The sequence below is a fragment of the Gymnoscopelus microlampas genome (assembly GCF_963454915.1).
Source record: "Gymnoscopelus microlampas genome assembly, chromosome: 11".
Classification (NCBI taxonomy): domain Eukaryota; kingdom Metazoa; phylum Chordata; class Actinopteri; order Myctophiformes; family Myctophidae; genus Gymnoscopelus; species Gymnoscopelus microlampas.
Window position 1 is genome coordinate 27,144,849 of NC_139948.1, and position 24,590 is coordinate 27,169,438.

Sequence of the window (24,590 nt, forward strand, 5' to 3'; positions counted from 1 at the left end):
GTCGGCAGTGTCCGCCGGCGCCTGTCCAGTGTCCACTTTTGTCCGAGAACGGCACTTTTCTGACCTCTGACCTCACTGGACGGTCCGCCACACTTTTTTTTACACCTCTCCCGCTTAGCGGAGAGTGTGGCGTTGTAGGGGAGGTGTCCCCGCACGCGTGCGTGTGTCAGACGTGTCGGCAGTGTCCGCCGGCGCCTGTCCAGTGTCCACTTTTGTCCGAGAACGGCACTTTTCTGACCTCTGACCTCACTGGACGGTCCGCCACACTTTTTTTTACACCTCTCCCGCTTAGCGGAGAGTGTGGCGTTGTAGGGGAGGTGTCCCCGCACGCGTGCGTGTGTCAGACGTGTCGGCAGTGTCCGCCGGCGCCTGTCCAGTGTCCACTTTTGTCCGAGAACGGCACTTTTCTGACCTCTGACCTCACTGGACGGTCCGCCACACTTTTTTTTACACCTCTCCCGCTTAGCGGAGAGTGTGGCGTTGTAGGGGAGGTGTCCCCGCACGCGTGCGTGTGTCAGATGTGTCGGCAGTGTCCGCCGGCGCCTGTCCAGTGTCCACTTTTGTCCGAGAACGGCACTTTTCTGACCTCTGACCTCACTGGACGGTCCGCCACACTTTTTTTTACACCTCTCCCGCTTAGCGGAGAGTGTGGCGTTGTAGGGGAGGTGTCCCCGCACGCGTGCGTATGTCAGAAGTGTCGGCAGTGTCCGCCGGCGCCTGTCCAGTGTCCACTTTTGTCCGAGAACGGCACTTTTCTGACCTTTTCTGACCATTTATCCATTTAGATCAATTATTAATGTTTAAAAAAATGTTTTTGTTACACAGAAACATAATATGTGTTGTATAGCTTCGTTTAAATGCTTAAGTTGTAGTTTTAATGTGCAAATTAACAGTTTTTCTACTTTATTTTTATTTTTAGAGGATACTCTTATTCTGAAGAGATCGTCCACCGGAAGTCTTATAGTTGCTCCGTTATAGTTGCTGACTGAACACAGCTTCGCTTCTTTTGGGCTTGTTTTCATAGACCTGCCTGCTTGTTTCTCTCGCAAAACCTGGCAACACTGTTCAGAACCATGTCGTGAGCTAATCGAAACTCAACAACTACAACTCAGTCCAGTGAGATCTCTTTAACATTAGCTACATGTGAGAAGAAGACAAACAAACACATTATTTCCTTACAGCGTGAGCAGCGCTTGTTAGTCAGTTTAGTTTGTTGTGACTATTGTCATTTAACTACTCTGCGGTTAAAAAAAAAGCATGCAGCCATAAACGTGACGCCATTTCAATGAACTTTATCAGGTAGGTGTTTCTGAACTTTGTGAAGTCGAGCCATGCTAGCAAGATAACATGTAGGGTCACGTAGACGATCAACCCTGTACCAAACCAGTCTTATTTATTTGTGAATAAACACCAGGATTACTGGTGGTTGACCATCCAACTCTTGGCTAAAATTCCAAAATTAGAATTGTTGGATTGTTTATGCATGATTGAAGGAAAGGGAACATTTCGGATGTGATCTGATTTCCTCTTTAATTGTTGCTCAGTAAAAGACGTCAGCCATATTCTTTATGCTGTTTTTCAAAGCTGACAGTAACTAAACCGTCTTTACGTGTCTTGTTTTTCCTCTTATTTCCAGTGTTCAAAAATGGATTCTGCGAGACAGAAACGCAAGAAGGACATCGATAAAGCTTTGACATTTATACAGTGAGTGTAATGTTTTTATTATAAAACTTTAGGTGCAGATTCAGTGACAGCGGTTGCGATTATATGGCCTTATCGCATTTTCTTGTTTCTGTGTCCTATAGGTCATCTCTGCCTTATCCAGATCCCGGAGGCTACGAGGTACGTGCGTTGTAATGTCTGTTTGGGTCTTGAGTTGACTGTCTGTCTTGACTATATAATATCACCCTGTACAGCAGTGGTTCTCAACCTGTGGGTCGGGACCCCCCACATGAGATTGGGGGAGGGGGGGGGGGGGGGGGGTGATCCCTGACAGTGAAGTTACAATTTAAGGACTTTTAAGACTTAATACCTCAACAAAAAAAAGAAAGTAATCAACAAACTATACTATAAAAACTGGTCAAACATTGGCCAAATTGTCAAATAATTAAAATCTTATTAATAAGAAAGCCAAAAACTTTGATGCCTCAACTCCTACATTCCAAGTGCTTGACAGGGTGGGGGTATCTGGCAGAGTCAGGTTAGTGGCGGGGGGTCCCCAGTTCAAATATGATCATTTTGGGGGGTCACGGGCCTGAAAAGGTTGAGAACCACTGCTATACAGTGTGTTATGTAAACCTCAGCTGGATTACTTCATTTAACCATCTGGGTCCTCCCACAGATTTCTCTAATGTAGAGTAGTAGATAGATGCTTGTTTTACAATGCTTGTTTGTGGCATCAGGTCATGGTTGTGTTTACCTTAATCAGATTTAAACTTATGTGTTTCGGACCACATATGGCGGGCACCTTGAGTCTGTAAATCTGACCCTCCTCCTGAGAGCAAGGTGATGTCTGACATTTCTAAGGCTAAGCTAGTAGATGATGGGCTGATTCAGGAGTTTCATGTTTACTTCAAATAAAATTGCACAAGTGCAGCTCGGCATGCTCACTGACACTGTGCTTACTGTACTTGGAGTTAGAATCTGTCAATACCCATAGCATCCTCTCGTACAGTGCCATATTAAATATTGTTTGATCAGCTCCTGACTTCTGTGTGTACTTCAGGTTTAAATGTATCACATACATCACCCAATGCACCAGTCGACTTGGCAATTGACTTTGGTAGTTTATGACCTCTCTGAGGAATACTTTGGTTACACTCCACAGCTTAGAGTGGAGTTGGATCAGGGATCTGGATGGAAAGAGCTTTTCACCGCCACTCTGTTGATGCTAGCCACTAGTGTCATCATTGCACGCCTAATTTGTTTTAAATTATGCATATTGGATTCTTAACTTTACAACCACTGTATTTCTGCATCTAGAGTACATTGACAACAGAGGGTGCTGTAGCACATATTGCATATTGAATTTCTTGTTTTCCCATCCTCACGGAAGAAACAGTAGGGAGGAAGTATGGAGGCTGAATAGTTTGTTCATGTATTCACTATATGTACTTATGGCCGTTATGCACAGGCTAACATTCTCTTCTCTAAGTACAATTGTCATTTGTCACACACTATCTGCAAACTCTTGTACCTGTCATGCACTAAATTATATTCCCTATAAGACTATGTAGAATAACCATAAAGAGTATAGTGCAAGGGTCTGCGAAACACTATGGGTACTATACGCTTCATGGGATAAACATTTACTCAGTTAAGTTACATGGCAGGAGTTATAGGCTTGAGGGATAGTAGTTGAATGATAAATTAAACATTTTAATCACAGTTCATTACAAATAGTTGATTAATGGGCTTGAGATAGTTTTGCATGATTGTGTTTAGCACACCTGAGGCCTTTGGTTGGACGCAGAACGTGGTGTTGAGGGGGTCTGGGCCTACAGCCAGAGTACAGGGACATGGGAGCCATAGACTAATGAATTAGATGGAGAGACTCAATCCGTGTATTGAAATTAACCTATCTAATGAGAAGTGCCTTATAATCTTGATTAATACCAGTAGTATACACATGAGTATATAACATGCTTGTTGAATATTAGTATTAGACACAGCAGAAGGATTACATCTGATTTGTGTTCCTCCTAGCACACTGATACAGATTGACTTGGGTGGTTAGTCTGATTCACAGTGACCCAGTGTTTCCCCTATATGCATTAAGCAGTGGCGGGCCGCCACGCCTTAAATCTGGCCGGCACAGTATGATTAAAAAAAAAAAAAATCATGGACATATCCATGATTGGCACTGTGGCATAGTTGTAGAATGGACGCTCATTCTCAACTAGACACATCTGTGAAATGTAAGCAGTAGTAGATATGAGATATTGTAGAAGCAGAGTGAAAGCACAGTGCTTAAAGGGCAAGACCACTTTAGTAGAGGTTTGGGTTGTGTAGTTACCTTGCCATGATGTAACTCTAAAGGTGGACAAGAAATCTAAAATAACTGCTCCATTGATTAGAATTTGCTAATTAAAAATATGCTCCTCATTCACTTACATTGTACGGTAAAACAGCTCTCAAAGTCACTCTAGCACGCAAACGAACGCAAACAAAGTTGATTCAGACAATATAGAACATCACCAAACCCACCAGGCGCACAAGCATAAGCGCACAGATGCTGATTTTGTTCTGCTTCATGTTAATGAATGCAGCTGTTCTCACTGGCTGGACACAGACGTGACACCCCCCCACGTTTTTTTTCCTGCTTTTTTGTGCATTCTCATTGAAATGCATTTACAAGACGTCCCGCTATGGCTAGGTTTGGCATGAATAGTCACGCACAAACCTCCGCACACAATAAAGTGCGTGAGTGACACTTTTTTGGTGGGTTCCCAGTGTAATGATGTAATGATGGTCTTGTATTCTTTGCCTGCTGTTTGATTTTGTATCTTAACCCCCCACCCTCATCTCTCCTCTTCTCAGAGCTTTCTGATCCAGTTGGTGTGCAACCTTCTTGATGAGGGCAATGCTTCCTTCAAAGATGGGGATTGGGTGCAAGCGATTAAATACTTCAGTGAGGGGGAGAATGTTGCCCAGTATGCCACAGCAGAGGAGATAGATGTTTCTAAAGCCCTGCTGGAGAGCCTGTTTGTCAACCGTGCCACTGCATACTACAACCTGGTGAGCCATATGCCAATGTTAACACAGTGTGTTTATGGGACTGCTGCTCATAGAGACTTGATTTAGGGTATTTATAGCAAACGGGAGTATGGGTGTTATATCCACATTTAAAATGTCAGCTGTATTGATGTTGGATGCTAATTGTAATGTAATAATACACATTGCTCTATACTGCTTTTCTTTTTACTGAATGTACTCATTGACTGTATATTCTAACCTAGTATATGCAGGGTCCCCACGGTCATGAAATTCCTGGAAATATTTTGAAATAAAAAAATAAAAAATCCAGTACTGGAAAAGGTTTGAAATTGATCAAACATCATCAAAGGTCCTGGAATTTATGAAGGGTCCTGGAAAAATATTTGGCTATGCATTGTTTTTGGCTATTGATTTTGTTAAAACAAAACATTTTCATAAACATGAATAATTTTACACGAAATATGTAACATAAGTAGTTTTTCGCCAAACGGGCTGTGTGACGGCAGCCTAATGTATGTCTCAAACTTTATTTTTGCTACACTGCCTATCTTTGGGCATTCTACATAGGAGTAAGAGACACATTATTGCGCCGAGTGATTGTTATATAGGCCTGGAAATTGGGCTAAATATTCTGGAAAAGTTTTGGAAAAGTTTTGGAAATTCATTGCTAAAAATGTGTGGGGACCCTGTATATGCTAATCATTGAACCCTCTAAGAATCTTTCGTTTTGTTGTTAATTCCGAGTCAATTTATTAATTTCTTAATAATTAATTAAGTAGCCGTGTAATAAACGGGATAATGAATGGGGAGCAGGTTATTATTGAGAAATAAACCCATTAACCAAGTTTATTTCTCAATAATGACCTGCTCGCCATTGATTATCCCTTGCATATCGTATATCAGTATTTTGCTGAATGTGTGTGTGTACTGTACATACATGTAATTAACTAAATTCTCATGCATAAGCATTGTAACATTTATATATGAATATGTAACGCAATTACATATTATGACCTAATATGATAATGTTTACACAAGGAGCCTCCATTATGAATGCATTTGTTTATGTCAGATTGTTATGCAAGAAGGACAGCATGAAGAGTTTATTTAGGCCACAACACCACGTATATCACAACACTTAATTAAACTAGACGTTACAATGACGTTTTCTGTGTGTGTAAAACTCTAATTCCAACAAATGTTTTCAATTAAATGTGGGGAATGGTCTTAAGTCTACTTGAAATAATCGTATTTAATGAATGTTGAAGTTCCTAGTTTAAGCCAGTCGCAAGCTTCACTGTGCATAATCTGCACGTATTGTGCGCAGCACAACAATACTGTGGGAATGGTATTACAGGGAAAGGGTTAAAACAGTATACTTTGCATCCCTTAAAGATTTATGACAAGATTTATTCTCATAGCAGAGAATTTGCTCATTCAGCCTAAGACTTTGTCAGAAGTTGGTTTGTGCATGAATAAATAACAATAAAGTCACACTCTTGTATGTGAGCTTTTATTACAAAAATACACCATACTGACAAGCCCAGTTCTCATTTCATTATTTGTGTTTGCACTCTCTTGTCACACTCTCTTACACTCTATGTTTCCCTTTTTGCTGCTGTTGTTCTCCTCAGGGGCACTATGAGAGTGGGGTGCAGGACTGTGACAGTGCATTGGAAGTGTGTGAGGAAAGCCGCAAGTCACTGTACAGGAAAGCTATGTGTTTGAAGGAGCTTAGACGGTACAGGGAGGCCTACAGCTGCACCATGGCGAGTCTGCTGGCTGCACCTCAGGTAATGTTTTTTGTATCTGTAATTTGACACGATGAGAGCTGAATCATCTCTTGTCCCTCCAAGAATGGCACTGATCAGTCCTGGTTTATGTTACAATATCTATTCTATGGGCATCTATTTTCCTTTGGCCTTTTAAGGAGCAACAGTTCAGACCAAAGAACTTAGAATGTTCTGCCTCAGTTTGATCCCAGTCTTGACTATGTGTACACGCTGATGTAAATCCTCTCCACTCTGCCAGGCATCATCAATCTCTTCTCCCATCCCAGTTGTACTGCACCTCATAATTCTCACTTGTTCTAAAGCATGAATGAATTTAACACTGGCTACATCAGTGCTGCTCTATCCCCAATATCAGTGTTAGGCAACAGGCGGCCCGTGGGCCAGAACTGGCCCACCAGCGATGATATTTGGCGGGCAAATTATTTAGTAAATGGTTTACAATATGTGACAGTCAGTCTTACATATAGGCTAGTAGCGATACTAAAAGTGGGGTCTGGGGACCAAATTTGCATATCAAACTGGGGTTCCTTGAATTTAAAAACTTCGAGAACCCCTGGGTTATAATGTCCAAATAGAGAATCTACCCCCACCTGAAGAATTCCTTTATCCATGTTCAGAGTCAATAACAGGCAGCTGTTTCATACGGTTTCTCTCCATATCTAAGAAGAGACCTTGAGCTCCCATGCTATGAAAGCACTTGTTTATATCCGTTGTTTAAAGGGAGTCTGTCTCTAGATATTATTTTTAACTTTTTAATGCAACTATATATCCCCTTTGTACAACATTCAAGGACGAGGCCAGCACAAAATGATTACCCCATGCATTTCTATCTGCACCTGTAACATTTGATTACACACACAGTTCTATCAGTATGCAGTTATACCACACAAATCTTTATTAACTTTGATAGCAACAGCATTTGCATAAGATGGTCAGTCAAAGTTCCAGTTCTTAAATGAACCATTAATTATGTTCTGGCCCACCATCTAATGACTTAGAAAAAAACTGTCCAGAGGCCGAACGTACTTGCCGACCCCTGCCCTATATTGTTTTAAATTAACTACCATATCATTCTCTTAATTCATTGAGGGTAGCTTCAAGTTCTGAACTCTTATCAGTTCTCTAATTTAAAATAGATCTAGATTTTCTATTAACAGTAATATGATAATAATTATCCACCAGGTAATTGATATTCAATATGTGTCATATTGTCTTGTTAAAGCATCTGCACTTACTCTTGTGTTAATCAACCTTTTGTCAGTTGTTATTTTGTGTCATATATTTCACCTTGGGAATGGGACCAAATTGACCGATTCAATCAGGACAGCAAAAAAATGTTTTCCTTTCTTTTTTTTCTTCAGTCTTCGCAGGACAAACTGATGAATGACCTGGCACAGGAGCTGTCTGTCTATCTGGGACTTGAAAACCAAAGGGTCCATGTCACTGGAGAGGTTAGTTGGATAAAATGTACACCAACATGAACCATGAAGCAGGAACCAGCTCTTTTCACTGTATTTCCATTGAGAAAAACAACATGAATAACAATGGCTGCGTTTACATGGACAGGTTTATTCCACTTCAATTCGGAATGAATGCTCATTCAGAATAGAAATGCTCATGTAAACGCATCGGTATGGCCATACCGGTCTGATCCGAATGAAATTTCATTCGGGTTTGAAGGGCTGGTATATACCGATAGAATCGGGCTACATTGCCCATGTAAACGCACTGGTATCAGACTGGTATACATTTGTTCTTTTGCGCATGTGTCATTGGCTAGCGCGGTGCTTCTGGGTGGGGGGGGGAGAGGCGCAAGCCATGTGGAGTCTGGCGCTCCAAGCCCAAGTCGCAGACGCGCGTAGTTCTCCGCCGACCGGCTCCTCCTCCGGGTCAGCAGCAAATATAACAGGAGCTGATTTTGCTGCATTAAACTCATCAATAGCAGACCAATGGCCGTAGCCAGGATGCGGTGTGCTTCCATTATCAAACCTTCTCTCTACCTTCTCTCTCTTAACTTGTTTTATTGTCTCTCTTCTCTTCTTCCTCATTTACCTATATAGCTGGCAGCTTTGATTGATTGTGAGCTGTGGCTTGTTATTATTTCTCTCTGGCAGCCGTGACTTAGGCCTTGGCTACACGTACATGGATCTTTTTGTAAACGGACATTTTTGTGTGCGTTTGGGCCTTTCAGCCACACGCAAACGGTGCTTTTGGCCGCTAAAACGGATATTTTTGTAAACGGATAAATAAGTGAAGGTTTTCCAAAACATGCGTTTCAGTGGATCTGTGTGGACATGTAATCCGGAGATTTTGAGAAACGATGACGTCATCGCGCATTCGCACATGGTCATTATAATAATAAATAATATAATAATACATAAACACCGGACCGCTCATGGTCATTATAATAATAAATGAAGAGAGAGAGAGAGAGCAACACTTACAGTCTATGAAACAAGGCACGCTCATTTATGGCAAAATAATGTCATAATTAATAATAAGACAGTGGTGGGAAAAGTAGCTCATTCACTGCGTGACGAAACCCCTCTTTCTCTGCGCCAAGTAGAACACACGGCGCCGCGCACACAGATTGAATGTGGGGGGTCTGTCGTCCTAAAACACAATCGCCCCGGGTCAAAATCCAGCGACCATGGAGCGGCCGCGGGTGGCCCGCTCAGAAGGTGCGTGGGGCGGGGAGTTTTTTTGGGACGACCGCCCATGGAATGAATCGATGAATGAAGTAAAACTCAACCCTGAAACATGACTGTCATACCATGACAGTCATGGTGCCGAGAATCCCTGCTTTATAGTGGTGTTCGATGTTTTTACATTGCCAACTCTCACATGTAGGAAACGTTCAGATTTCAAATATAAAGTGCTTACCCCCGAGCCACGGACGTTACAAGGCGATCCGGACCGCGATAAGTACCCGTATCTCCCGTATTGTTCAATAAAAAACATTTTAATCCGATCGCCGGCCATTTTCTTTTTCTGTTCTTTTATTTTGGTAATGTATCAGAGTGCAATACACCTTCCAACCATTGGTGTCGCATGGTTGAAAGCATCGGAGACAATTTGGAGAAAATGGCCGACGATCGGATTAAAATGCTTTTTATTGAACAATACGGGAGATACGGGTACTTATCGCGGTCCGGATCGCCTTGTAACGTCCGTGGCTCAGGGGTAAGCACTTTATATTTGAAATCTGAACGTTTATGTACATGTGAGAGTTGGCAATGTAAAAACATCGAACACCACTATAAAGCAGGGACTCTCGGCACCGGGGCGATTGTGTTTTAGGACGACAGACCCCACATTCAATCTGTGTGCGCGCCGTGTGTTCTACTTGGCGCAGAGAAAGAGGGTTTTCGTCACACAGTGAATGAGCTACTTTTCCCACCACTGTCTTATTATTAAGTATGACATTATTTAGCCATAAATGAGCGTGCCTTGTTTCATAGACTGTAAGTGTTGCTCTCTCTCTCTCTCTTCATTTATTATTATAATGACCATGAGCGGTCCGGTGTTTATGTATTATTGTATTATTTTATTTATTATTATAATGACCATGTGCGAATGCGCGATGACGTCATCGTTTCTCAAAATCTCCGGATTACATGTCCACACAGATCCACTGAAACGCATGTTTTGGAAAACCTTCACTTATTTATCCGTTTACAAAAATATCCGTTTTAGCGGCCAAAAACACCGTTTGCGTGTGGCTGAAAGGCCCAAACGCACTCAAAAATGTGCGTTTAGAAAAAGATCCATGTACGTGTAGCCAAAATTGTTATTATTCATTACCAAGGCTGCCAGAGGTAATACATATGTTTACCTGTCAAACACCCCCGCCCCCTCCCCCCGTCCCCAACCTGGCCCGAAGCACTCTGCGCATGACCAGAGTTCTATTCCGAATGAATGCTTTGCTCATGTAAACGATTGAGGAACAGGAATACTTTTATTCAGGTGCCATGTAAACAGTTGGGTATACATTTCTATTCGGAATGATTTCATTCTGAATGAATAAATATTGTGCATGTAAACGCACCCAATGTCTTTTGTGTGATTGATTTCTCATATTGGTTGGGATATCACTTCTCCAGGAAGAGACTGAAGGCTGACATGGATACTCTTTTTATTATTGTTGCATGTCAATGTTTTGTTTTTTTCTTGTGTCCTCTCTAGTTGAGAGGAACTTCAGGCAATGGCTTGAAGACCGCAAGTGCACCAGGTTTGAATTATTTTGTAACAGAAAAATAAATTGTAGCCCAATCATATCAGTTGTTTCATACATTTTGCTGTTTACTCTGCCTTCCTGATTTCTATGCTTAATAGTTCAGTAATTAAGAAAGGAGAAAAAAAAGAAAAACTCTTTCTGTTTTCTGCCATCCTTTCTAAGTGTCTGACATGGACACTCTGGAGGATTTTGGGCTGATGGGAGATGACCTAGACAGTCTGCTAGACTGCTTCCCTAATGAACCTGAGGCTACTGAGGTAGTGTGTGTGTGTGTGTGTGTGTGTGTGTGTGTGTGTGTGTGTGTGTGTGTGTGTGTGTGTGTGTGTGTGTGTGTGTGTGTGTGTGTGTGTGTGTGTGTGTGTGTGTGTGTGTGTGTGTGTGTGTGTGTGTGTGTGTGTGTTTGTCATATATTGTTGAAACTAAATAAATTAATAGTTATTTATTTTTTCCACTTTCTCTCCCTTGCTTTTGTTAATTTTTTATTCCAACCATTTCTCCATTCCCCCTTAGACTCACATCCAGGCAGCGTTGCCTGACACTGTGACTTATGACTCCTCACGGAAACACACCAGCAGCAAGCCCATGATCCAAATGACCTTCCCTGCTGGCCTCCATGTCCCTAAACCTCTGGTCACACATTGTCTCCTGCCAGCCCCCACACCCCGTCTCCCCCACTCTGTTCTGCCTGCACCCACGCCTTGCCTTCCCCCAGCTTTCTTCGACTCTGCGGTCAGCGAGCTTAACTCTCTGGATTGCTTCTCGGCCTTCGGTTGTACTGCCGCTGTTGATGATAGTATCAAGACCCCCAGCCTAGACTTGTTGGACTCCCTAGGGCGGACCTCAAATGGTCTGGACACCCTAGCCAGTGTCATAGGCCGTGCTAGCGTCAACGAGCCCACCACTGGAGTGAATCCAGCCTCTCTGGATATGCTCGATGATCTCGAGTCCCTGGATGATCTCCTCGACTCACAGCCATGTGTGGACGAAGCCCTGGGGGAGATCGAGGAGCCTGGAGCAAACCTGGAAGTGGATGTAGAAAATTGTTTTGATGATTCCTTGGATGAATCCCTAGATTACTTTGTTGCCCAGGAAATGGCCACTGGCCCCACTCTTATTAGTACAGATATCCCTAAAATAGACATGAATGCTTCGGACGTGCTTGATTCCCTGGACACCTTGGACAACTTGGACACCCTGGATTCTTTCCCCGTAGTGGCTGGTGCGAGGGCAGCTTTGCCAGTAGAGGCCGTCAGGGAAGGAGGCCTGGATTCCCTCTCTGATTTCAGTTTACCTGGTGAGCAGAATATATCAGTGGGTTGTAATCTATCTAAGAATTGATTGACTGGTGTGATAAATAGTTGCACTGCCACAATATTTTGAAAACATTTTGACACGCCCTGTCATGTCCAGAAGCTCCGCTTCTGTTTTCATCCCCACCTGCTCCCAAAGATCTCACCGCATTCTGAATTCTGCTTGTATGTTTATCGTACTTTTACATTGAGCTCTGTCCATCTCTCTGTCTTTAGACACCACCAGCGATGCCTATACAGGTCGTTTGTCCACCATGGATGAAACTCTTGCTCAGCATTTGCACCCAAAACGCCAAGGTCAATATCATTGTTGATTGGTTCTCTGCGTAAATCGGCCAATCTCTTTGATTGGTTCACTAACTACTTTGTTTTGAAAATATAGAGATTAAAATAGACCTAGGCCTGTTTTAGAATGCAGAAATAGAGGGTATAAACATAATGCACAATATCATTCCAAAATAAGTTAGTAACTGACACATGGTTATTGTTAGTTAGTAACTGACACGTGGTTATTGTAAACTTATTGTCCATATTCACACGTACATGGTGCTTAACTGCTACGTTTCTGTGCTCTCAGGCACTAGGTCCTCTTACACTGCAGTTGAACTTCCTCCTCGCTTCGCCAAGCTCAACCAAAAAGTAAGATTTATCCTTATCTTTGCCATGTGTTATTATGAGTGTGTTTGTTTATAATAATGTTTAACTGAAATCTGCTACCATGGCGACGAAGAAGAGGAATGGCTACGTGAACCGTACCTTGAACCCCCTGAGCTCCACCCATGACTTCATGTCTGCCTGCTCCAGCTGTTTTTCCCGGGAAGGTATGCTACGCTCATGTTAAGTTTACTGAATTGAATATACTAGGCTGGCCTACACGGGAACGATGCAAGTTGGAAATGCATGCCCCACAGTAATTATTTTTTATTTTGTTTAATTTAAAGTAGCCAACTATTTTTACACCCTTTTTCTCCTCAGTTTAGTCGTTCATACGTACGTATGTACAGACAGACAGACATTCCGTGCATTTATTGTAAGATAATCGCAATTATTTTGCATAATCTTCATAATTTTCTGAACATTTTCTGAAAATAGTGTAAATAGCAGATCTACAAGCTCTTGTGTTAATCAACTTTTTTTGTAAATAGGACCAAAATGGAAGATTCAATCAGGACAGCCGATCGTCTATTGCCGCTATTTGTCGGTTATTTGTCATATCTGCCCTGTGCAATTTTTGCCTAAAATTTCTACTTGACAAGTTTTCTTTGCAAAACACAGTTTTTGCTACCACACCTACCGATTTTGTCCCAACCTCACTCAAATTGGTACACAATACTCTGTAGTCATGCGATCAAGATGTATCTGTTAGATCTTTCGGATCCTATTCTGATTGACCACGATTGGCTTTCAAAGTTTGCTGGAGGTGCCCGTTTTTGGGGCCACGACATGCTACTAGCACTGTGGGACCGATCAGAGGGAAACTTTGCACGCACACTCCCATGCCCGGCCATCAATGATGCACCTCGGAGGATTCAAACCTCAGTCTCCTCCTCTCAACACCCTACTTGTTTACTGAATTTACCTCTGCAGGATGAATAAAGTGCAACATCTTATATCATCTAATTTCCCCTTTTCTTTTTTTCAGGTAAAGGAATATATAGTTTTGTTCACAAGACAGACCTCGTCCACAGTTGTAGACACGACACTCTGCTGTCTAAGAGGAAGGCAGGTTATGATTTGGAGTGGACCAGGATACGAACGCTTCCTGCCAGGAACTTCTTCGGTGGGCCATTTGTGCTTTGTAAGGGTAAGGATCCTAAAACCAGATGGCTGAGTGATATAGATGCGAAGTGCCGAAGAGCACACACTCCAAAACAAAACAAACAGGTGCTGAATAGAGGACACATACATCATGTTATATCATTGACCTATATGGAGTTATATCCACAAGGATAGGATGATTACAAAAGGTTATACCCGTATCAGAAATTACTTTCAACAGATGGAAAACTATAGTTAAACTTGTGAGTGAATTACTTTACCTGGGTTATACATTCTGATAGTTGTACTTGAATGTTGACATGAAATAATAATCCTGTTTAGTGTTTCAGTAGCGCAAGTGTGAAAAAATGCAGCTTTTAGTGGCGCCGCTGCTCTATGCTCGTTGAAGACTAAAAATGCAAAGGATTCGTCAGTGATATCTCTGTCATACGACACTGAAGTGGCATACGTACGCCATTATGACATTAGGCTGGTTATAAAGGAGATGCCAAGGATTCGTCAGTGATGTCACTGGCATGCGTTTTTTGTAGACTCACTCAACGTTTCTCCACAACACATAACACTTTAATGCTTAATGCTGAACTACCAACAAAGAACGCAAGCATAATGACAAGTGAAACTTTATTGTTTCCAAGAGGGAAGTTTAAGGTGTCATAGCAGTGACAAAAGTGAGAATGAAACACAGGAGAGGAACATACATACATACATACATACATACATACATACATACATACATACATACGTCCTACCTGACGCCAGGGGATACCATACAGATTGGTTAACATAATGTTTTATAAGTTGGTTATAAAGAAGATGCCAAGTAAGTAAAGTATGTGTCCTACCTGACGCCAGGGTATACATTTTTCAATGGAAGAGGAGGGACAGATGTATTAGTTATATTGTATAAACATACTATTGCATTAAGATACTCCACCATACAGATTGGTTAAAATAATGTTTCATAAGTTTAAATGAGTTCTGGAACTCAGAAAATGTTACCAAATAATACACCAAATGTTTGGTTACATTTTTACATTCTCAGATAAATGAACACTTAGTATTTTACTGTGTATTAATTAATATATGAACACACTAGGCACAGTGCCTATGACCATTGAAGAACATACATTCAAACAGCAGGCTAAACAAAACACAGCAGACATACTCATCCACCAATTTATCAGACTTGAGTGGTATCTTCCGACTAGGCTGTATTGTGATGCATCAGCAACTACTGAGTGTGGGAGTAACGCTGGTAGATGTTAGACATTCAGTAAACCCCTAGAACCAGTTGCACTGGTAATTTGAGGCAGTAAAGCCACATTGTTGGTCATATCATCTGTTCTGAGAAAATACCCCATAATGTGCAAATATAACTTCATGAATAGTATGGTGCATACAGAGAATTTGTTTAGCCATTTGTGCTGAGACAAAAAATGTTTTAACCAATCTGAATGGTAGAGAATGGCTGTGGTTGGAGGAAGTCTCCCTGCTCTTCTATAATTGAGACATTGAAATCCTGTGGTTGGGTATAACCACTGCTGTTTGATAAGAGATATTGCACGATATTGCTTTCCCCCTTAGCTCAGCAGTAGTCATTTTGGTGAGACCGGGTTTGGATCCCAGGTAGGACATTAATCTTAAGGATTACAGCTTTAACATAACATTCCAATTGACCTTGGACTGACAAAACACTGAAGCATTAACGTTACATTACAATTAACTTTGGACTGCTAACAATGTCTGTTGACATACAGGTCTCAGAGAGTGCAACAACACTGCAGAACATGCATTTGGCACATTAAACCAGACCAGATACACACAATGGCAAAAAAATATAGATTATCAAGCACATCCAGCCGAAGCCTGGCATAGCAACTTTGTGACGATGAGCATGCCTGAGATTGGAAAACAATAGCAGTGACGAAGGCCAGGTAATGATTTGTTTATCACATAATATGCCATGGAATGCAATGGCTCAGGGTTCGCCTATTTTTGCAGAATAATCGCCCAATTTGTTAGTTGCAGTCCATAGTCATGTGGATTGATGGCCATAGTAGTTTGGAAGATTAGCTGCAGACAGGCACCATACACACAGACAGAGAGACAGAGAGACGGGGCGAATTCAAGATTCTCTGGCCTGCCTTTAGCCGGGCATAAAGAATAAAATAAATATTCTGTGTCTGACCCCAGTCCCCAGCCATGAGGTAACTATCAGTAAATATAAGAATTATCCACTCCCTGTATATTTCTGACAGTAGTTGTACTTCTTATTGTCCAGAGCTGTTGCAGTCAGGCGATTTGGGCTTGTGTAAGTTTGGAGAGAACTGCACCTTTGCTTTCAACCAGCTGGAGATAGACGTATGGACGGAAGAAAGGAAGGGAACGTTGGTCAGAACCCTGCTGTTTGAAGCACAGGACGCTGCCCTTGTTGTCACACAGCTTATACAAGAACACAAAGGAATGTTCATGTTCCTCTGTCAGGTTAGTTGCTCTGTCTGTAGACAACAACACACACACACTCACACTCACACTCACACTCACACACACAAAACAAGCATGCAAATGGGAGTGTACCGAATGTGTTTGTATCCTTTTATCTCACCTCTCCATATGTTTCTGTTGTTTTTCTCCAGGAGTGCTATGACAGTAAGCCCACGAGGAGCATCAGTAGACGCTGCAAAAATGACCCCACCATCTGCTCTAACCTGCAGGGCTGCCACAAATTTGATACCAATAAGTGAGTTGGTTAAAGGGACACTATATTGGCAGAGAAACTTATCCTTTCTGTCTGTTTTCGGTTATGCTGTGTTCTTTCGTTTCATACCCATATGCTTTATTACATCAACTTGATTAATATTTTCTTAAATCAAGATGGCTATTTTGCTGTAACAACTAACAAGTACAATGTCGGAGCCACTGAAGGTACTGTAGCTGCTTAAACTAGGAGGAAGTAAGAGTTGTTCAAATTCACCAGAGTAAACTTTTTAGCACAACTTGGGCTGCATTCACATGACGGCGTTGCATGCCGAAAATAGCCAACCTACAAGCTCACGCGTTCTGAGCTTGTAGGTCGGCTATTATTAACTTAAGTATGCTAAATGAACACTCAGGATTTGACTGTGTATGGTGCAGGTAGGGGAGACCCAAACAGAACTTTGCTTATGGCCCCAGGAAGGCTAACCACACATACACATACTGTCCTTTCTATCCTCCTCAGGTGTTTGGTATTTGTAGCGAAGTCCACCACTGAGAGCTACAGCAAGGTCCGCCCAATAATGCAGCAGCGCCAGTTGGAGCTGTGCCGCCATGCGGCCCGTCATCACGGCTGCCACAGGGAGGACAACTGCCATTATGCCCACAACGTCATTGAGCTCCACACCTGGAAGGTGCAGAGAGACACAGGTACAATCTGGCAGACGCATACATATGAATTCAGTAGAGATTGTTTACAGTGCATTTGTCTGTTTGTTTATGAAATTATCTTAGGTACCTACCTAAGATACGCAGGGTAATTGCATCCATTCTGCAATGATGCAAAAATGTTTGTGAGGACATATGGATCAATACATCATAATGGGTTACCTGTGTCATTTATGGCTGTTTTCATGTTCATAAATATTAATTAAAACTTGTTTTTTTAATTTGGATTGATATTACTTTTTTTTTATCAAAATTGATAGCATTAACCATTCTTAGTAAAATCCAGCAGGTGGCAGCAGACTCTCATAATTTCGCCTGGGGTTCACAGTCACACACTGAAGTCTGTCTGTCTGTCTCTATTTGTTTGTCTGTGTGTCTGTCTTTCTGTTTGTGTGTCTGTCTGTCTGTCTGTCTGTCTGTCTGTCTGTCTGTCTATCTATAGGTATCACACCTGAGGAAATTGAGGAGAAATCTAGAAAATATCATCAGGAACAGAACGCAGTCAAACAGAAAGTGCAGAGAGTAAGATGAGCCTCACAGTATTCCATATATTCTATCTTATTGTACAGCATATAGCTGCTGTATCTGACATGTTCTTTGATTGAATTCCACTTGTGATATCTTATCTTGTGTCCTTGCCTTGGTCTTTCTTTCAAAGCCGCCTCCTAGAGTGATTTTAAATAGCAAGCCAGCATTAGTGCGTCAGAAATGCGTTTGAGGATAAATTGAAGAGAAAGGAAATTGAAGAGAAGGTTTGATACAGAAAGGTGCACAGACCTTAGACGTCACACCCCTGAAATGTCGATTTAGCTCTGACTACCTCAGCATCCGCGTCAAAGGCTACAAAACAATGCATTCCACTCCATGTCCATACCTTTTACACAGAACCGCAAGGCGGAATGATGGGGCAACATTTCTGCCTTTAATGGGCACTGTAAAAGGGGCTACTCTACTATAAGTCTTTGTTTGTTTTTTACGACCATTGAATTTCTTGCTCTCCTTGGCCGATCAAACTTTTGATGGGATATTATATTATAATATAAAATGTTGGCATGAAATATTTGAAGGCGAGTAAGTTTGGCTGTAGTGCTGCATAGGAAGTTCAAGATGACATATTTTTAAGCTTTGTTTCCATAAACAACACAAATAAATTGAACTGTGGTTAGATGCTCTAGTAATGTGAAGGAAAAACCACACAAAGATACCACGGGAAAGCAATGAATCAAAATGGTAATATACTGTACACATAAAAGCTAATGACAGTGTGTAGGTATGATATGAATTGAATGTACATATAAACATATGCATAAGAAAAAAATCCTCAAGATTCTACATAAATGGTCAAATAATTCTTCATCTGTGCTAAAATATAGATATAGATGAAGGATCATTTGAAATGGATCATTTAAAATTAACAACTACTTGCTTATGTTAGGATCCCATTCCCAAGCCCCCCTCCTCTGTTGGAGCTGTGGGAGGAGCTATCAGCAGAACCAAAGCAGTGGGAGTAGACAAGAGCCTGAACCCTAACCTGAGAATGAAGTTTGCATGTGCTCAGTGCTGGCGTGACGGCCTCGTCAGTGAGCCTGACAAAGCCCTTAAATACTGCACAGCCAAGGCCAGCCACAGGTAAGCAAGACCTCCATCCAGGCAATGTATTTGTTTTTTGTAGTGGATGTGAACATGGATTATTTCCATGTTTTGAATACTTTGTCGTTTGCCAGTGATGTTTAAAAAAAAAGGCAGAGTATAGTAATATGACACAATACCCAACTAATTCCAGTATAGATCTTACAAAATCCAACCAAGTTTAATCAAGGAATTAATGTACAGTATGGCAGCAGTCGCTAATTTACCGTCGCTAACTTACAGTAGACACAATCTACTCTTCACCCTCCAGAAAGCATTTAAATGAACGCCTTCAATATATATTTTATGCAAACTAAAGCAAGGGAAAAGAACAGCGGACAAAAGGACGATATTCATGCACTTTTACAGGTACAAACAATCCAACATCTAACTGTAAACAAAAATAAACTTTGAACACTGTTTCAGAGACATAGCGAATTTCAATTTCATTCTTATTAATCTATTAATTCTTATCTAATATAATCCTGACCAGAGTGCCTCATTGTGGCTGCAATGATCTAATAATTTAACTAGGCTATCGTATCAGACAGACCGCTGACAGATGGTAAGCTCTCGGTAAACTGGGTTGTTTGGTAATAAAACATGTTTACATTATTGAATCAACTGGAGTATGGGAAGGCATTGCGGACTGCCTTTTGGCTTAAAGTTGTGAAGAGAAACTATTAATGATAATTGATAATGCAGCCGAATTGGAGAACAAAACCAATGGTCAAATACATTTTCATTTTCTGTCCATCCCTTTTGTCTTAATACAGTTGGATTAAGGAGCGACGAGTGCTGCTGGTGAAGTCCTTGGACAGGAATAAGTGGGTTTCAGTGCGATCGCTGCCTCACGCCAAAAACCACCCGCTGCAGTATGAGGTGTGCTCTTCAGTTCTTTTAGTAGCCCTCATGTAGTTCTTCCTGTTTGTTCTGTGGGGAGCATGAGACCATGACCTCTGCACTTAGGTTACTGGGCCATTGTTCAGATTAAAGAACCATACTGGTGTGTTTGTATGCTGTTGCCCATTAACCACAAATCAGGTATTTTTGACAATTTTCCAAAGCATAACATCATTTTTCTAATGCATTTTCTGGTGAATATTAGCCAGAAAAAGCAAGGTGGGTTCATCATGTGAAATCATTCCAAAATCTTTCAAAATACCTGCTTTTAAAAGTGGTCTGCAGTAGAGAGATTAACAGTAAACTGGCTAAAACATGCAAAAAACAGTGTGGCCTGCCTCTCCGTCCAATCTGCAGCTATCGAGAGTTAATGTCAATTTGTGTGCAGTTTGTAAACAAACTGGCACAAATCACAATGTAGCGTTCAGTGGGTAAGCTGCACTATACAGGCTGTTTGCTGGTGTGCATGTCAACTAATGTGGTGATGGACAGTCTATGCCTCACTTGGCCCAATACAAATAGTGATCTCTACGAATACTTCAACAACAACATAACATTTTTACACAGTTCAGGCTTTCATGGTCAGAGGTGGCTCTGTTTCGTGGTGTCACGCATGTTGCGGCATGAGCTGTGAATTGGTCTACTTTGGAGGGAACAGACATACATAGATACAGACATAACTGTTCTAGATTACTCAACCTTCAGACATGCAAATAGGTTAAAGCACACACATCCGAGTGATAAGGTCCCAGGTGCTGGACAGAGGACCTTCAGCCATGCCATAAAAACAGTATGTTCCATTAAAGATTATCTTAATTGCTGTTGCTTTACCTTTTGATCTTAAAACAGCATAATTTGTCCTTGCAGATGTGTGTCCAGGTTTTGAATCAGAAGAAGTGCAACTACACAGGGAACTGTACTTATGCACACAGCCAGGAAGAGAAAGAAATGTGGACGTACATGAAGAACAATGATAGTGAGTTAACACTGCTGTCAACACAAGATGTTTCAACTGTGTTTAATAACGATTATTAGCCATTACACAACTGCACGGATTCCCTATATCACATGAAAGAAGTGATATTACACTGCTTGATTTAATTGACTGAGTTGTAGTATTAAGAATCATAAACCTACATGGTTTGCTTATTCTTGTAGCTGGATGTAGATTTTAGAGTCTCAATTTAACCAAAAGACAAAGGCATCAAGTGACAGTTTGGACCAAATACTTGACCACTTAGTAATTAAAGTTGGACCTAAATCCTTATAGGTGCTTTGGCAAAACACACACATGTTCACTGTATACTTTGCTTTAGACAGCTGTGTTTAGATGCCAGTACAATCTGCACCATTTCATGCTGTCATTAATCATCATTCATTAACATCTGTCACTACAGTTAAAGACTTACTGCAGATGTATGACATGTGGCTGTCCCTAACAAGCCACAACCGCCAGTCAGATGAGGCCATACTCACCCAGCCCCCTGTAGTAAGCGAGGAGAAGAACATTGCCATGCCAACAGACTATGCTGTACCATTGGTGGGTAGATCACGTTTTTGCGTAATGGCCAGTTTATCACAACCACATGTGTTTTGGCTCCATTTGTTATTTCTTCAATATTAATTCAATCGGGGCGCCGATGGCCTAGTGGTTAAGGCGCATACTAGCCTGGTAAACCATCCCGGTCACGTAAATTCGCATTATTATGTGTCTTCTGAAGACCGGTCTGGCCCCAAGCACTGGGTGGGTGTTCCACTTTTCGGTTTCTGCAAAGCGCCCACCCAGTGCTTGGGGCCAGACCGGTCTGCACTCTGCAGAAGACACGTGATAATGTGAATTCACGCAACCGGGATGGTTTACCAGGCTAGGCGCATACTACGTATAGGCTCTAAGGCAGCCTTACAGCCAGTCGCAGGTTCGATTCCCGAGCCTGACAACCTTTGCTGTGTGTCACTCCCCGACTCTCTCTCCCTGTTTCCTGTCATTCTAAACTGTACTATCCAATAAAGGCAGAAAAGACCCAAAACTTTCTTTTTATTAAATCAAGTGTGACTGAAACATTTTTGCTTTATACATACATATGCACATCATCATTTATTTTGCAGCTTGTAATTAAATTACCATATTATTTCTGTCTGTAATGTGGTTATTCTCATAATTTTTGTACTTTTAGAGTGGATTCCACTGCCATCTGTGTGGAAGGAACAGTAACAGCGAGCGCCAGTGGCAACAACACATTTCCTCTGAGAAGCACAAGGACCGCTTTTTCAGCTGCGAGGGAGAAGATGAAGCTCTAAGCTGGAGCTACCGCTTCCCCGGCCCCGGCTTTGACATCTGTCCCAGGTAAGACCTTCATCTGGCCTACAGTTTATTAGTAATTCAAGCAGTGCGGTAAAATAGAATGAGACACCAGAATGAAAGACCAGCACTCACAGAAGTGTCCTTCAGGTACTTTTGTACAGATCAGGGACGGGCAAACCACAACGTGTTTCAGTCAAAGCCTTCCTCGGCGTGATGATAATTTCCTCTGTGACCGCTGGCAGTTTTTTCCTGATATTGAATTTATCTTAGCCATACACAGTAAATAGTTGATTACTTAGTTGTAACTGAGTTGTGTTAGATTTTTTTCTTTTCAGAAGCAAACGAAAAGCTTAAATTGATTAAATGCCATATTTACTGGATTGATGTGATTGACAGGTTGGGTGGTGAATGTCCAGAAGGTGCGAGCTGCGACTACGCCCACAGCTCTGAGGAGTTGCACGAATGGTTTGAGAGACGGGACTTTCTAAGAAGGAAGCTGGCTAAGGCTCGTGAAGACATGCTCATTTTGCCTGATGATTTTGATTTTGGGAAGTACAATTTTCTACTGCAGGACCAGACACACTAGACTAGAGCTGTTAATAATTTGTATCAAGGATGACAGTACTGTCTGCTGTTAAACTAGTAGTTATATTTTTGTCAGACACGGATTGATAATCGTGTAAATCCTTAGTAGTGGGAGATGGGTAAATTGTGACATGTCTACAATTGCAATGTGTTTATTATGGCAAAGCTTGCATGAAATATGAAACTTGCAGTCATTTCCATTTCAGAAGTCCCCATGTTGAATTTCTTCTCAATGGCTATCAACAAAAATTGAATTCCAAAAAGGATGCATAGTATATCAAAATTATGTTATATTGCTGCACACCTTTTTTCTTTGTTAAAATTGTGTTGTACACTATGTACCGTACCATATTCATCATCATTGAGACACTTTGCACTCTCTTTCCCTCAGCTATTACAGATCACTAGTTATCACTTGCATACATGTAAACATTGCACTCATGTTTTGGTGAAGGTATGTTGGTTTTCATCTCTGATAGTGCTTAAAGTGTTTATACTGAATTATATTGTTCAGTAAATAATAATAATGAGAACATTGTAAGTCAAACTGAACTGCTGTTCACTTAAGGCACTGCTGGCAAAAAGTGACAGATTTTGATGTCCATATTACTTAATTATGCTCAAATAGCTATTCATTAATTTAATCGCCATCATCTGAAAAGAGTATTATCACCATCTGAGAAAACCTTTGTTGATGTAAAAACCTATTTGTGCCTAGGAATTATTTTGCTGCTATGTCATCTTAGGAGAAATGTGTTACATGTCTAATGATGTGCCCTTTAAACAGTTTGTCAGCAAAGAGGGAAATTGGCTTGCGGCAGATGTTATGAGATGTTCCTAAATTATCAGCCTGTGATAATTTGTAGGGTTCTGGGAAGTCGTAATTGGCTCACTGGTGAAGTTAAAATAGTCTTTCAAAAGATTGTTTCAGCCAAGCAGTCTTGGTCTTACTTTCCTAAAATCACAGCTAGTAGTGCTTTGGTTTCTACGGCAACTCTTGTGGTGACAAGATATGTTGGCAATCTTGTCTTTCTCATGCATCTGATGCATGTAGCCTGCAGAAATTAGATGAAAACTTTCCAGTAAGGACACATGCATTGGCAAACTTTTTATATAAACTTTATAGTGAACTTGGGGACATTCTTCATGGAATGAACCAATGTCACCTGTTTCCTTACTGTTCTAATGGGTGGTAAAATCCTGAGAGTTAAATTAACACTAAAATGAACAGGTAACTGATGCAGTGTATCCTCAGTTAAACCACCACCACTGCAGCTGTGTGTGCTGTTGAGGAAGACTGAGCCACTATCTTCTCACACATTAAGATATCATTCTGATTAAAGGTGTACAAAATGTGGGTAATTTTCTAGTATTGCCAAGTTCAATAGACTACACTGTTAATTTAATAATATTTTATCATTGTGGAATCACAATTACAAACAGCCTACACAAAATGAAGATTAAAGTGCCTTTTTTGTTGTTTTTTTGTGACGGAGATCTTTTGACCAAAATGTTCACTGTTAACATAAGAATAAATAAAACTATTTTTGAGACTTTAATTCAAGGTATCTCTGTTCCTTATGGTGCTTCACAATACAGTCACATCCAGTAACTGCTATAATTTCATCCACCTATTAAATTGATTATTTTGGGGTACTATTAGTATAGGACTGTGAAGGGAGACAGGATAATGGGGTTGGAGGAGAGATTTAACATTATTTCATGATTGAGCCAGCACAGTTGGCTTTATTATTATTACAGACAGTGCTGCTCAGATATTTTTTGCCTGACTTGCTTGCAACCCGTCATATGACAGTGTCGCGCACCGAAACGAGCAGATCTACAAGCTCATCATGCATCGCATCACGGCATCACCATCACCACACGTGAGATTGTGGATCTGCTTGTGACAT

The 24,590-nt window shown here is 41.3% G+C and overlaps 1 protein-coding gene across 1 annotated transcript; it reads left to right on the top strand.

The window, feature by feature from the left end:
- Window positions 1-1,093: 1,093 nt before the first annotated feature.
- Window positions 1,094-24,236, top strand: LOC311055631 (zinc finger CCCH domain-containing protein 7B-like). Its single transcript, XM_084071880.1, has 23 exons — window positions 1,094-1,299; window positions 1,637-1,704; window positions 1,806-1,842; window positions 4,540-4,737; window positions 6,351-6,509; window positions 7,871-7,960; window positions 10,695-10,740; window positions 10,909-11,003; window positions 11,257-12,040; window positions 12,273-12,353; window positions 12,634-12,695; window positions 12,787-12,877; window positions 13,699-13,860; window positions 16,117-16,319; window positions 16,472-16,575; window positions 17,056-17,240; window positions 17,701-17,780; window positions 18,694-18,887; window positions 19,664-19,769; window positions 20,658-20,766; window positions 21,188-21,330; window positions 21,965-22,134; window positions 22,489-24,236. Exons 2-23 carry the CDS (start codon window positions 1,646-1,648, stop codon window positions 22,676-22,678), a joined length of 3,348 nt encoding a protein of 1,115 aa, XP_083928006.1. The 5' UTR covers window positions 1,094-1,299; window positions 1,637-1,645; the 3' UTR covers window positions 22,679-24,236.
- The last annotated feature ends 354 nt before the right edge of the window (window positions 24,237-24,590 follow it).

Coding starts and splice junctions, on each gene's coding strand:
- LOC311055631 (XM_084071880.1), top strand. CDS start 1,646: ATGGATTCTGCGAGACAGAAACGCAAGAAGGACATCGATAAAGCTTTG. Junction 16,576..17,055: donor CACAAATTTGATACCAATAA/GTGAGTTGGTTA, acceptor TATCCTCCTCAG/GTGTTTGGTATTTGTAGCGA. Junction 20,767..21,187: donor GTACATGAAGAACAATGATA/GTGAGTTAACAC, acceptor CTGTCACTACAG/TTAAAGACTTACTGCAGATG.